General features: G+C 40.6%; 1 protein-coding gene across 1 annotated transcript; it reads right to left on the minus strand.

Annotated features, from left to right (window-relative positions):
- Nucleotides 1–3,090: 3,090 nt before the first annotated feature.
- Nucleotides 3,091–11,447, minus strand: LOC134000500 (thrombospondin-1-like). The gene is made up of 22 exons (XM_062439843.1): nt 11,279–11,447; nt 11,104–11,188; nt 10,172–10,731; nt 9,910–9,988; nt 9,673–9,762; nt 9,452–9,561; nt 8,982–9,107; nt 8,583–8,679; nt 8,290–8,463; nt 8,034–8,210; nt 7,774–7,947; nt 7,392–7,672; nt 7,092–7,310; nt 6,879–6,986; nt 6,313–6,472; nt 6,085–6,203; nt 5,431–5,665; nt 5,098–5,325; nt 4,738–5,009; nt 4,540–4,637; nt 4,298–4,437; nt 3,091–4,190 (listed from the first exon to the last, which is right to left on the minus strand). The coding sequence occupies exons 2-22, from the start codon at nt 11,165–11,167 to the stop codon at nt 4,183–4,185; spliced, it is 3,519 nt and encodes a 1,172-aa protein (XP_062295827.1). The 5' UTR covers nt 11,168–11,188; nt 11,279–11,447; the 3' UTR covers nt 3,091–4,182.
- Nucleotides 11,448–15,132: the final 3,685 nt, after the last annotated feature.

Here is a 15,132-nt window from a genome sequence, read left to right on the forward strand (position 1 = left end):
AATACACAGATGGACCCAATCCACCCGAGGCCCTGCCATTAGAATGTCTATCAAAAGATGCATCACTGCTGGGACGTCAGGATCAAGCTAATAGGGGAGTTGTAAGACACAAAATCCTAAGCGATGCAGTTATCAGGGGACATGCTGTAAAAGTTGTAGATTTATATAGATATAACCATTTTCTATACATTAAAGGACCAGTGTGTAAGATTAAGTGGCATGTAGTGGAATGGACCTTTTAGAAATGTAATGTAATGTACATAAATGTGTCTTAATTTGTGTATAATCCCATAACAATAAGAATCGTGTTTTCATTAGCTTAGAATGGCCCTTTTTATATACATAGGCAGAGCAGGTCCTTTTCCATGAAGGCTGCCATGTTGCACAGCCATGTTTCTACAGTAGCACAGAACAGACAAACCAAACACTGTCTTTAGAGAGGGCTTTTCAGGTTTTTAATTAATCTTGTGGCCACCGTAGGTTGTCCTACACACTTGGTAGTGGAGGGTTGGGGGAGGTGTATTCATTTCGTTGCAATCTGCAACTAAATCCTACACACTGGTCCTTTAACACTATGTGTCAGTATTGTGCAAAAATATTTGTTTGTAGTTTTAACACTTGGTTAATGGACAAACTGGGGACGAGAATTGTTATTTTTATTCTAATTGCCCTCTGTTATTAATATTCAGCTGGATTGCATCCCATTTTTATTTGTGTTTATAGCCCTGCATGAGAAACAGAGCAGCAGGGCCATCTTTTGTATTACTCTAAGTATCATAGATGAGAACAGAAAATTGCTATCATTAAATTTAATAATTGGGTACAGTTGCCACAGAATGTTCCACTACACACAAACACACTCAGCCGATAGCAGTGGGTCTTTGGGTGAAATCTGCACTGTAATGTATCAACATTGATCCTCTCCTATGAAAAACAGAATGTCTGTGTTAGTGATGTGTGGTCAGACGCTTAGTGCGGCTTTTATTGAGGACAGGGGGACGACGCGTGCTTCACAGGAGTGATTGTCAAATCCAGTTCAGCTCCAACCCCTAAAATGCAAAGCATTCCTTTCATTCCTGTCCATTAGTAGGATCTTCTGAAATTGGATCCTGTGTGAGTCCTTTCTAGCTTAATTGTCATTATTTAAAAAAATAAACCACTGACAAAAGATGGCCAGCTTTGAGAATTCTGCTTTCAGTTTGTTTGGTGGATTTGTGGTGCTGTTGACATTATTCCTATTTGCTCTTGCTTGCACAGTATGCCTGCACCTGGCTGACCTGGGCCCTAAGGTCCCTCCTTTCCACTCTCCTGGCACAGGACACCTACGGGCCTGTTTGTCTCACTCTTCACCTCACCTACACATTCTGACCCTGACTAAACGGCTGGAATTATCTCACATTCCTTTGGTCTGAAAACACGTCAGCCAGGTGAGCCTCCAAGGTCAAACTCCAACAAGAGCCCAGCTATAGTGGAACCTGCAGCACGGTCTGTCCAGGAATCTAAACAGACACCTCAGCACACGTCCAAAATAGCACTTACACATAACTTTTTCAGGCTGACTTCTCTTAATGAGACGTCGTTCTTATACTTATTCCATACATTTGTAATAATTTCATAGATACATACACACATACACACCACATGTGCCATTTTTGTCTATTTTACAAATATTATTTAAGTAACAGACAGAGTGGGGAGCTATACTGCTCATTTGGGGTAATGGAAACACAGTGAGCTCAGTCTGGTAAGAATGAGGTCACTTTTAATGTTTAGAGACCTGCAGCATACTGAGACAGTCAGGTTTTTTTGGCATGACCCTCACTGGTGCCTTAAATTACAGCTCTTTTTAGTCCTGAAAGATCTAAATGAGCAGCAGAAGTACTGTTTGCAGATGACCAGCACCAGCGTAACAGTCAAAAAACTATATAGTGTATGGATACCTCATCTTCAAGTTTTATGGGGACATTTTTATGAAAACGGTGGAATTTCAATGCACATTCCTTCTGGCAAGAGTGGACCACAGCCAGCTGACGGTGCCGTAACTTAAATTCACTTCCCTAAAGAGAGTGAATTTATCACTCTGAGGTGCAAAATTCCTCATGTCTGTGGATCACGTGGAGTGTGATTGTTTGACGGTGTAATGAGATGCCTGTGTAATGTGTAATCAGATCTGTATGGATGTGCTGTTTAAGTAGGTTATACTTCATGTTGAGTTTTCCTTCTGTTGACTCCCAAGGATACTCCCTTCCTCCAAGGCTTCACTAAAATCAACTAATGGATTCCAGTCCAGCATGACGCAGCTCCCTTTGCTTTTCTAGGGAGAAGACCTCAATCAAAGTGGATATGAAGTCCAAAAAAGTCAAAGAAAGAGAAGCCTAGATCTTGAACTATTCAACCGACTGGTGTTTGACAAGTGCAAAAATACAACATAAGACAGTGATTTTTTTTCCTGAACTGTTTATTGTTCACTTGACATTATAAAATAACAAGTAGGAGTATAAACAGCACGTTGGGTAGAAACTATGGTACAAATGTTTATAGAAAAGCTTCACTAATAATTAAAAAAAGACACGTACAAAACCAAAATAACAAAGACATCCTCATGTCAGTGTGCAAATGAGTTTATACATACAGACAGAAACGCTTCCATATGAGGCTACGCTTCAAGATAAATTATTTAAATAGCATAAAGTATATCTACACAAATGAAATAACCTCAACATAATAATTTATCAAAAATGCACAGGAAATACATATAGCACAACATAGTCAAGACAACATTTCTTTCATCCTTTACGTTCCTGTATGGGCTTCTTTTGCTACAAAAATATCTTATATACAGCATATAAATGATAAAGTCTTGCTAAAAAAAAAAAATTAAAAAAAAAGAAGCCAACCAATTTAAACTCTGTTGCTAAGACAAGTGATTCTTGTGTATTGCTGGCCTCAATACAAAAAGAATTAATGAGGTAATATTTGTACATAAAGGGTTTCCTTTGATTTTCCCTTGTCAGAAATGTACACACATGCTCAGGCACACCAGTCATGCACACTGTGCAGAAGCATAATACTTAGAGATACTGTAAGTGATGCCTATGTCTTTCTTTTCTTTCTTTTTTTTTTTTTTTTACTGTTTTGGTCAAAAGTAATTCTATATCCTGTCATTAGACGATTGGATTTCAGTTAATTTGAAGGGGTTGCTGACAACATGATGAAGAGATACAGAGATGAACGAGAATTAAAGCCTCTATAATGAATGAGTACATAAGCATACTAACAGTCATACTTAGAATGGTGACTTGTAACAGGAAATAGACTGGCCCTCGCTGTTTACGTCCCTTCAAATGTTCGGTAAAGGTTAGAGATATTAACATTACATTTGCTTATAATTACTTTTCAAAGAGGTGTACAGCATACCTGCTGTGGGGCCCTGTGCTGTCCTGAATTTTGTGCTCTCCTCGTTTCTTCTAGTGCTCTTTCCTGAGAAGACTAGGTATAATGTTTTGGGCCAGCTCTAAGCCTTGGGGAAATAGAAGAACATAATATAATAAAGGCCTGCAAGATTTTGGGGTCATTAAAAGAAATCAAAATTTGACTTGGTTGTCTTCATAGCAATGCTTGTTGGGTGACACACATGCACAAACACACAAACAACATTCACTCTCTTTGATAGTAACAGTCAGTCCATACTGCCCATGGTCCCTCAACAGTTCCTTCAAGGGGGCATTTTTCCCCATCCAAAGAAAGTTCTCCTACTGCTTTCTTCATACTGAAACAAGTATCTTTGAATCCACAGCAGATATTAATGCTCAAAAAAAAAGTAAGAACGTGAAACTCTCTTCCCTTTGGTTCCTCATCCTTAGAGGAATACCGCCAAACGACAACAGTTCAGGTGTGCAAAGCAATAAATGTGGCCCTCCTTCAACGCAGACCAGAGCAACAAAGTGAGAGGGCCAATTTCTTCTGAGCAGAGCTGCGCTTACAATTTGAGTTTGGTGCAGAATCATCACTGAACTTTCATTTAAGTCCTGAGGTCAGTTTACCTCATGTTAGCTCATTTGCTCATCATTCCACCAATGTGCATTTCTCAAAGGAAAAGTTAAAAACATATCGATCCAGGTCTCAAATTATATATTCATACTGACAGACTGATACATTCTTCTGGAAGGTTCTGTGGTCCAATTATGTATCTGAAAGAAATCAAAGACAGAAAACATTAAGAATAAAATCTAAGGTGATGATATGGTGCCTTTTAATATGTCAAACCATCACTTCTATGCTCTGTTACATGTCTTACCTCTGCATTCGTATTTGAGGTCTGAGAAGTAAACCATCTCCTGAGAGAAGACATACAAGCCTAGTCGCCCACCAGCGTAGGTCTTGTCATAGATGTTTCCAGAATCGGCCATTATTCTCTTGCCCTCATACATTACCACTCTAAAAAAGAGAAATTGATCACATGAGTTCATTCCATGTCATAAAAAAACGTGTGCAGACTTGTAATTAAATTAAATAGGTTGGGTTAGGTTTTGAACTCACCTAATAAGTCCAGTCTTGGGTCTGTGGGTCAGGTGCCATCTGTAGGCAGTGAAATCCTTCCAGCCAATGTTCTTGGGGTCATGCCAAAGAGTACGCACCTGGAAACAAAGAATTACAAAATGTTAAGTTGAGAAAAAAATCAAACACTGCATTCACTATCCTATATGCCTAACTATGAGCCGATGAATTTGCACTCACCTGTCCTGGGGTATCTCCAGTGTGCCACAGGGCATTCCTCAGGTGCTCACCAGGCCCAGTGGTGGAGTTAACCGCCTTGATAGACAGGCCAGAGTAGCCTTGAGCTCTTGTGGGTGTGTGGGACCAGTAGGTCTGGGTGATCTGTTTCCACATAACTGTGTAAAAGCGAGAGCTGGACTGGTAGCCAAAAACGAAGCCAGCATAGTCATCATCTCTGTCCGTGTTGATGAAGAATGTTCCACTGAAATCCACTGCGCTGAACTCGTCAAAACCTGAATTAAAACAGGAGATGTTTCAGAATTTGTTTGTAGCTACTACTGTGTGTATTCATAGAAAGATGCCTGTTGTTATCTTACGTACCAACAGCAATGCCAGGGTCGCAGTTGACAGTCTGCACCAACTCCTTGCCTTGATGCCGGACCACCCAGTTGGGGTCAATCTGGGAGGTGCCCTTAGGGTCCAGAGGAACCATCTGGAATCTGCGGAAGTCTGTTTCACTGATGGCAAAGTTCTCTGGGCACACATCATCAATATCTAGAACATTGTCTTGGTCGAAATCGTCTTTGCAGATATCACCACGACCATCACCTGAGAGGAAAATACAGATATTTAAACATGGAAATTAAAGAGAAGGGGTTTCTCTTTACAAGTCAAGATTTGGAACATATTTGGAACATTGAGAGAGTGACTCACCATCAGAGTCTAGTTGATCAGGGTTAAAGGCCAGTCGGCAGTTGTCTTTGTCATCAGGAATGCCATCATTGTCATCGTCATGGTCGCAGGCGTCACCCTTGCCATCCTTGTCGTGGTCTGCCTGGTTGGAGTTGGCAATGTAGGGGCAGTTGTCCAAATTGTTCTGGTGACCGTCCTCGTCAATGTCCTGGTTGTTGTCACACTTGTCTCCTATGCGATCTGAGTCAGAGTCAATCTGTAGGAGAACAGAATTCCTTTATGATGAGATTTCCCAAAGAGCCACTCTCAGACTATAAGACGATTGTCCTCTCATCAAATAGCCCTTCACTGTTTTTCACCAGCCTAAATATAAGAGGTGCAACTCTGGCTGTGATTTAAATGTAGCCCCTTGTGTTCAGGTATGTGAGCAATGTCTCTTCAAACAATTGTTCAGTGTACTTGCACCTCAGCAAAATTACACATATTTGTTCCAAAAGTGGGTGAAAGGAGAAGGTGAGAGGGAGCATTGCGCTCTTTTTCCTCAAAGCTGTCACATTCTTTTCTTTCATTAAAGCAGGTGCACTTTGTGGCCTTGATGCTGTACACATGACAGACTGGGCTATGTTATTAAGAGTAGCTTGCAAAAGAAAAGTGAAAGATGAGATCTGACAATACCTGATCAGGGTTGTGTTCCAGAGGGCAGTTGTCGCAATGGTCTCCCACTCCATCTCTGTCAGTATCTCTCTGATCCTCATTGTAAACATATGGGCAATTGTCGTTTTCGTTCAGAATGCCTGTTAAGTCAAAACATACTTATATTAGCCTCCAGGACTGTGGAAATTATTTTAAGGCTAAGGGAAGTCATGAAAGATAACATTGATGGAATAAGGAAAGATCACTTACCATCACCATCAATGTCGACAGCACAGGCATCACCCTCTCCATTGTTATCAGTGTCGGTTTGGTCAGTGTTAGCCTCGAACACACAGTTGTCACAGCGGTCGCCAACATCATCCCTGTCTGCGTCATACTGGGCAGGGTTGTACACTTTTGGACAGTTGTCCTAAATTGATGGAGAAAAATAAAAGAGCAATAAAATTACTAAAATGGGTCATAGACAGGATATTTATAGGAACTTTCATTTTCATGGCTTGTTTTCCCTCTAAGTTTTGCTGGAATGTGATATTCCACTGCAAGAGAGCTGGTAATTTGTACCACAGCATTTTTCTTGCCAGACTTTCCAAATCCACACTAAGAATTATGGGCAAAAAGCCACTCTGTCTTTATGCTGAAATTATATTACACTATTTCTATACCACTGGTTTTCCACTTTGAATCTGATGAAAGCACACAAACACTGAGACTTTACATTCCAACTGCCCAGAGGAAGGATGGCTACTGCTGATTGCTATGTCTGGTCCCTGAGGAAATAACGGTTTTAGCTAAAAAAAAATACTGTGATGACTCACCCTATCATCGGGGATCCCATCATTGTCATCATCATGGTCACATTCATCACCCAGACCATCTTTGTCATGATCTTCCTGGCCAGAGTTGGGAAGGTTGGGGCAGTTATCCTATAAAGAAACAAAGTAGAGGTTAGAGAGGCAATCATCACAATAATATAGTGCAGATGGATAATGATGGCCTTTTGTATTTCTGTTCATGTGGGGTCTGGCTACCTTTTTGCAGTGGTAGGTAGCATTCTCCACACACAGCAGGTCAGTATTGGGCCATCCGTCCAGGTCAGTGTCTTCTCCGCAAATATGGCCATTCCCAGCATACCCTGGCTTGCACTCACATCTGAACATGGATTCGGAGTAGATGCCCAAGTAGATACAGTTTGCATTTTTATTGCAGTTGTGGCTACCATCCTGGCAAGGGTTGCGGGGTGTGCAAACCTAAAAAGAAATTTCAGAGCATTAAAAAAATGCAAACTAGCCTTCAAACCACAAGCATGAGCAGTAAGTAATAATTCAAACCTGTTTTTTGGCAGTCGCCTGCTCCACTCCTCTTCCAAAGGGCTGAGGACCGGAGAAACGTGACGGGCAGGGCAAGCAGTTGTAACCTGGCTCAGTGTTCTCACAGCGATGAACTCCGTTGTGTGTGTGGCAAGCATCAGGAACCTCTTTACACTCATCAATGTCTTTGCAGGTGATGCCATTCCCGGTGTAGCCAGGTGGACATCTGCCACATCTGAAAGAGCCATCGGGGGAGCTGGTGCACTTTGCGCCAGTGAAGCATGGGTTGGAGAGACAACCATCTATAGAGAGAATTGGTGCTTTAGAATGGTGTTGCATGTATGCATATCTTGAATATATGCATACATGCAGATCTTTTTCTTTAATAATCTGAGATGCTTACCAACAGGGCAGTCTTGCTTGTTGCATACTTGAGACACTGTGGCATCACCAACACAATCCTTTCCTCCATATTTGGGGACAGGATCAGAACAGAGACGTTTGCGGTTCTGGACTCCTCCACCACAGGTAACAGTGCAGGTGTCCCATGGTGACCAAGGTCCCCAACCTCCATTGACTAAAAGTATAATAAAAAACAAAATTTAGTATGTTCCCCTGAATCCATACACTCTAACATAACGTTGACACTGAAATTCAACTTACTAGGACAAGGAGACTTTTGGCAGATTTCGGTTTGACGTCCTTCTCCCTGGCAGTCTCTGCCACCCATCTGGGGTGTGGGGGAGTTGCAGAGGCGGATTCGGGTGATGACGCCTTCACCGCAGGTCACAGAGCATGAAGACCAGGGAGACCAATGGCTCCAGCCACCGTCCTGTTTGACTGTGAACAATACACACAATTAATTCATCGTGTATCAACAGAAAATATTTATTTTCACAAAGGTTGAGTTAAGACTTACAGCGTTTGTCGCATTCCTGGGGGTAGCAGTCACGGGTCTGGACAGAGGTGCCCTCACAGTTGCTGTTGATGCGGTCACAGGAGCGTCCACGCTGCTGGATGCCCCGACCACAAGTCACTGAACAAGGGGTCCATTCAGACCAGGGGGACCAACCATCCTCTGCTTCATCACTTGCTGTAGGAGGAAGACATAAAGGATGAGATTTTTTACCTTGGGAGAAAGACATTGAGAAAGAAATCTAGACAATACTATGGAAATGATGGAGGTTGCAGTAGATTTAAAAGGAAGCTTACGTGGTCCACAGCGAGGGCAGCACTCTCCATCAGGCACAGTGGCATTAGCACAGGGGATCAGAGGGCAGGAGATTTTTCGGCATATGGTAGCAGAGTTCTGAATGGAGGGACAGTTGAATTAGTAAAAGAATAATGTGTGACAGAAAAAAAAACCTCAACAGTTATACAATACATGAACACCCTTCACTAGATGCTGCTAGAGTGGTGAAAATACCCCATGTTGCTTTGTTGATAGTTTCAAAGAAGTGTTGAGGGCTTTCAGACAGAAGCAAAGTGATAATAAAGGGAGGTGTTGATATGAACACTATTATAACTTTAACTGCTTACAGGAAATACAGCCAAGTCTTTTAACCCTGGCTTATGTAAAGGTTGCATTCCAGCAGGTGTGATGACACTTACCTGGCAGGTGCACTCAGTGCAGCCATCCACAGTCCATTCATCTTTGTCCATGTGCACAATGCCATTGTGGAAGCAGATTCCACTGTGGATATTCATTTGATTTTTCAGCATAGTGCTGTCCTCAGACTGGAGGAAAAAAGAGAAAGAGAGAGACAGAGAAGGGGGTAACTCAAAATGAACGATGGAAAACTTTCACTTTGCCAAAGTTCCAGTACAAATGAATCACCGACCAACACCATGATTAAAACATTTCTTGACTCTAGCAAGCAGCGCAAATACAACCAACAGCCAACCATATTTGTGTATTCACATGGGTCTCATTATGGACTTGGCCAGCAACTGCCATTACTGCGACAAGTGGCTACACACTGGGAATGCGTTAACTGGAAGCAGAAGGCAAGACAGAGGGCAGAGGAAAAGAGAGAGTGGATGATGACAAAGAGCAGACCCTGATGGCCCTTGGAGCTTACCACTTTGCGGAGCTCATTCGACAACTGTTTAACAACCACGCCGAGTCCCTTCAGCTCCTTAAACATGCCTGCGATGTCCTCACAAGAGAAGCCACAGATAGACTGCAGATCTGGATGTAGAAAAGAAGAGTACAGTTGATGACCTTACCTCTAAAAGTTTACAACTGACTAGTGAAACAGGGACAGAGGCTTGTCTTTTTTTTATGAAGGAGAGGTGTTACCTTTGGCTTTGTGGCCGGTGTAATCAGTCCTAATGGCAGGGCTGGAGCCGTTGACTGGGTTGTCCAGGGTCATGACATCAGTTAAGGTAGCTGCAGGGGGAAAAGAGGAGAGAAGACAAATTAATTTCTGTTCACTGGCTTGGAAATGGGAGCAGGACGTAGTGGACCACTTGTATTTTATATCAAATGGATTGTATTACATGTAAATGATGTATTTAATATGATTCTAACACTAACCTCCACTGTTGCACCCCTTATTTCTCAGTACGGTGTCCAGAGTGGTGCCAAAGACAAAGCGCACATTCTGAAGCACTCCCTACAAAAAGATGAATTACAGTTAGACACTTTAAAACTATTAAACATGCATTTAATTACATTAGACATTTCATAGAGGCATAAATATTACAATGTGTGTTGCATCTTCTATTCTATAAAAGGTTATCAATTAAAATCAATAGTATATCAATAGTTATCGGAGCCAAAACACTACAGATCTTACCATAAATCTGTCTTTCACAGCTCCCTTTCCAATCCTCACTCTGGCGATGTTTGCCACCTCCTGGGACAGCACTTGATAGATTGGCACATCCAACTCTGATACATTGATCTCTTCGCAGCCCACAAAGAGTTGCGCACGGTCGTCCTGAACGAACAGAGTGATGTTCTTCCAGTGTCCGGTGGCCAAATTTGCATCTTCGATGGACACGAGCTGCTGCTGGTTCATGGTGGAGTAGATCACGTCCAAAGTGTTCGCCTTGCCATTGGAAACGATCTCGAAAATGGGTCCGGACCCGTCATTCTTCTCGATGGTTAAAATGCTGCCCCTGGTTTTCTTGAACTGCTTCAGGTTGACCAGGAGGAGGAAGCCCCTCTCAGCCTGGATGGAGTCGATGAGGTCCCTGAAGGAGCTGTCGGGAACGGGGGGGATCAGGTCTGGGTTCAGGACCCTGTATGCAGGGCTGTATGGATCTGCGCCTTTGACCAGAGCCACTCCATTGTGTCTCTTGTTTACCCGAGCGAGGTCAAATAAGTCATAAACACTGTTATCATCCCGACTCTCTGTGGTCAAAGAAAAGAAAAGGAACCGTTCAATTTTTTTTCTTTTATAATAACAGTCTCCATAAAAATGCGCAAACACAGAGAAAACCTCCGAAATAATGATAACACATTCAACAGAAGAATAAGAAGAATATAACTGCCTTTACTTGAATATTCATTTGAATATTTATATATATACATATTTATATAATATATATTATATATAATGTATTACCAAAACGATTTTGTGATATGTAAGTTCACTGTAACGTGTATGCCTCAGTCACAAATAAAGTCCCTACAGAATATAATTGTAGTGCCTATAATAAAGATGCACGTTTTTACATAAAAATACATAAATAAACAAAGACTTTTTTTAAAATAAATTCTCACCTGCCAATCTTGCGCTCTCACAACTCCAAAGCATCAACAGCAAAAAGATGCCACAGAGCATCATCTTCAACTCTCAAGTGAACTACTGCAACCAAAGAATAACAAACACACATTAGTGGGTACATCAAGGCTGAATAGTGGCATCAATGCGTAATAATAGAAATAGTCTTCAAACCTTTAAAATGAAAAATTCCTCTGAAAATAGATTTTAAAAAAGGAGAACAAAAGTCCTTCCTTGTCCAATTATTTATCCCGTCTGTCTTCTTTTAGTTCGTGGCGAAGCTCATTCGTTTACTCAGATAGTTGCAAAGTCTCTGTGAGCCCCTGTCCTCGGTTTATTCCGATGCTTTAACTTATTCCACTGATTTATACAGCTGATACGAGCGCTATTTAAACAGTTTAAGGACATTCCTGAGGTGCCGTCTGGACCAATGGGATGGCTGCAGGAGAGTAGGACGGACTTATTTTCTTACCTCACAGCCAGTCAGTGTAATATCCGAGACGCGCGCACACACACACTGGGGGAAAAATGCATTCCTGAGCTGGATTTCCATCACCGGACAAATATTTCATACACTCACCAGAGCCAAGCGGCCGTTTCCGGTCAAATAAAAGTGTAATTATTCGATAAATAGTTTTAATTTTATTTAACTGTCAATTTCTGAAAAGTATATAGATTCATTTTAATATGATACAAGATCAAGAAGGCCAATTAATTCGACAAACTGGTAATAGAAAACTTGCTCTGAATGGATCTCAAAGTCATATAAAAAACAAAAAATGTATTCCATAAGCCGCACCCGTGTATTAATACAAGTTTATATTTATGACAGAATATTCACTGGTTTATGGAGCGCTTGTCATTTTGCTATGACAAGTCTGGCCGCCAGGTGACTCATTGAGTAATGAATGTCAGCATGTACTGTTAAAATGAGAGGATAAATTGTCCTCTGTGTCTACAAAGTGTAAAAAAGTACACATAAACGGAGTGAAAAAAGCCAATGTAGCCAAAACAACACAATCTTTGGTCATACCACAATCTCATGGGAGATGATCTAAGTCGTGAGTGGGAATGAATGTTTTGTTTCTATTCTAAACATAGAACGTTCATGGAAATTATGGGGGAATGACTGTATTGCATTTTTCATTCACTAATTCCATTTTTGTCTATGTTAAGACCAAGGATTATACACGACTAAAAACTCAAAAATGGGTTGCTTTTGTTTAAATGGTATACATGATGGATTCATATTTTCCCCTTTTTTTCATTGTTCATTGTTTTACAAGTAGCCTTGGTACCCAGATCCTCTAGTGAAATAAATACATGAATGCAAAAACTACTGAAATACCCTGCATCAAAAATTCAAGATTGGCAAAATGTAATTTAAATATGAAAAGTATAACTTCTGCAGAAAAATGGCCAATCTCACTGATTTTGTAGACTTTCTACGGATGGCTACAAACACTCCAAGTCATGACATCATCAAGCAGATGAAAGATAGAATTTATGGCTGAGCATTTAACCTTTGACCTCTCTTTCTCGCCTTTGCCAGACCACCACCAAGTAAAGACAGAGACTTTTTGGCTCATTTAAAATCAGTGTTTGCTACTTCTTTGAATCACTGCAGCACACAGACATTCGGATCAAGAGGAAAGCTGGGGAACGTGAGTGGGTGTGTGACAGAGATTTAACTGTTCTGGAAAAACGGGAGAACTGAGGCGCCTACATGCACTGATGACTTACACTCTAAAATAGGGGGGCTGTCTAAAAATAGATTTGATATATGGACCTGTGATAAGAAAAAATGTGGTTACCTGTTCTATAGCCAGAGTATACATACCACTAGAATGCAGACTTTTTATGACCTCTGGTCTTTGTTTTTTTTAAATACAGGATTTACAACATATGGTACCCACCTTGGTGAAATATAAGTCTACAGGAAGCGATAAGGCAGTAATGATGCTTCACCAGTTGTTCAAATGGAAAATGGGTTCAAGCTTGTGAAATGGGATGGAGGTGGAATAAGCGTCTCTGGGCTCATGGGAAATTGTTTTGGAGATATCATAGGCAGGTGTGACTGGGCACATCGCTGTGGGCGTGACCGTGACCTCACAGCGTGGGAGGTATAACTGACAAGACTGACTTGTAGGTGCCACGTTTGAATGAATATATGCTAAACTGAGCCAAAGCTGCTGCGGAAACAGCCAAAAGATAGCAAATGTTTACTCTGAGTATATTCCCCAGAATTTCTTTCTAACTGGGGGAGATACCACACACATACAGGCATCAGTGAGGGTACATAGTGTTTAATTGTAGTGTTTCTCTGCTCTTTTCTAAATGTGCTCTTGACAAAATATCTGATAGTAACAGAAAATTAATTATATTGTCATATTCTCTAGTTTGTAATTTACTTTATTTTTAAAACTTTACAACCCATACCCCTTGTTCATGAAAACTTTTATACTGTACATGTTTAACACCCAAAAAGCTGTAGAGGAGCATTTTATGTTTATTAAAGCACTGAGAAAACCACTTGAAACCAGCCACTGTGGTTTGTTTATAATAGGTTTTAGCGTGAGTAGCTACAAGCTGGCCATGCAGACAAATAAGCACCTGTAAAAAAAAAGTGAGAATTATATACTGTACATTTAACCTTGATGACTATGATTAAAAGGATAGTTTGACAATTTGGGAAATACACAATTTTCTTACTGAGAGTAAGATAAGAAGATTCAGTATCACACCAAAGTGTGTAATACACCAGCCAAGCCGCTAGAGGACATTGTGTCAGTGTCACGTTTTGCATCACCTAGGTTTGAAAAGTACACTCGTGTATGACTTTCAAAGCACCAAGTGGCACAGTTGAGATGACATCTATTTAAAGTGACACATTTATTGGCGGTTTGGGTGGTTGGACTGATGCTAACTTGCAAAAAGTGCACGTAGCAGACTTTGCTGCTAGAGACCTTTATTTGCTTCCCGCTGCCAACCATGAATCGGGACATAGTTACAAACAATTAACTATGATTGTTGTGGTATTTACTGTTTCCAGGACGACAAAGGTTCCCAACTTTAGGGAACTAGTAACTTTAACACACACCACCTTTCACGTGATTATTGTAACCCATATCATAATCTTTCCCTAACCCCAACAAAGTGATTTTGGGCCTTAACCAAATTTCATGACTGTTTCATGACTGGGTTGTTATATAATGTGCATTAACAGGATTTAGACCCAAATGCAGACTCATGAGGCAGGACTGATAAAATAAAAAAAGACTTTACTAGAAATAGTCAGGAGTGCTAAAACTGGCAAACAAATCCAAGAGACACTTGGGAAATGGATGGACGCTATGGCAACACAAACAAGCTTACAAGCAACACTTTTTTAAATACTGTGTATTTAGGATAACTTATGAGTAATGGCAGGAATCTGAGCAGGGAGATGATAAGATCAGATAAGAATAAATACTCTACTGTATTTTACATGGCTGTTTTAATGGCAGCACAAAAGATAATAATCATACTGCATTAATAACTTCAAAAACAAGTAAACAAAATTTTACCAAAATAATGAGGGCTTTTACTGTTACTATGAGAGAGGACAAAGGTCAGGGGTGACCGTGTTGCTATGAACAATTACTTGTTTTCTTATCTTGTTGTGTGTGTGCAAGATTGAGAGAACCCAGATGATATAAAACTAAAAGCCATCAGCTGTAGTGATAAAGATTTAACAATTTCTTGTATAATTATCAAGCCTATTAAACCATCTTATAGTTATTACCCTGTGATAATAAAAAATATATAAATTAATTAATTAATTAAGAGGATTTTACTCATGACTTTACTGTTTCATTAAGGCTAAATTTGCCAGAATTATAAATCTGAGCTCTTTTGTGGTGTATTAAAGGACTTTTTTCATTTATTCACAATGAGCAAATCAAGCCATCGTGGTTTTTTTCCATCTTTAAAACTGAGTCATATATCTGTTTATGACTGCAGGGAAACACCAACCTGAAGTGGTGAAA

Source organism: Scomber scombrus, chromosome 19 (assembly GCF_963691925.1).
Source record: "Scomber scombrus chromosome 19, fScoSco1.1, whole genome shotgun sequence".
Classification (NCBI taxonomy): domain Eukaryota; kingdom Metazoa; phylum Chordata; class Actinopteri; order Scombriformes; family Scombridae; genus Scomber; species Scomber scombrus.

Excerpts from the sequence above, each read along its gene's own strand:
- LOC134000500 (XM_062439843.1), bottom strand. The coding sequence starts at position 11,167 with ATGATGCTCTGTGGCATCTTTTTGCTGTTGATGCTTTGGAGTTGTGAG. Across the intron at positions 7,311-7,391 it reads AGGCGACTGCCAAAAAACAG|GTTTGCACACCCCGCAACCC; the intron begins GTTTGAATTATT and ends ATTTCTTTTTAG. Across the intron at positions 5,010-5,097 it reads CGACCCTGGCATTGCTGTTG|GTTTTGACGAGTTCAGCGCA; the intron begins GTACGTAAGATA and ends GTTTTAATTCAG.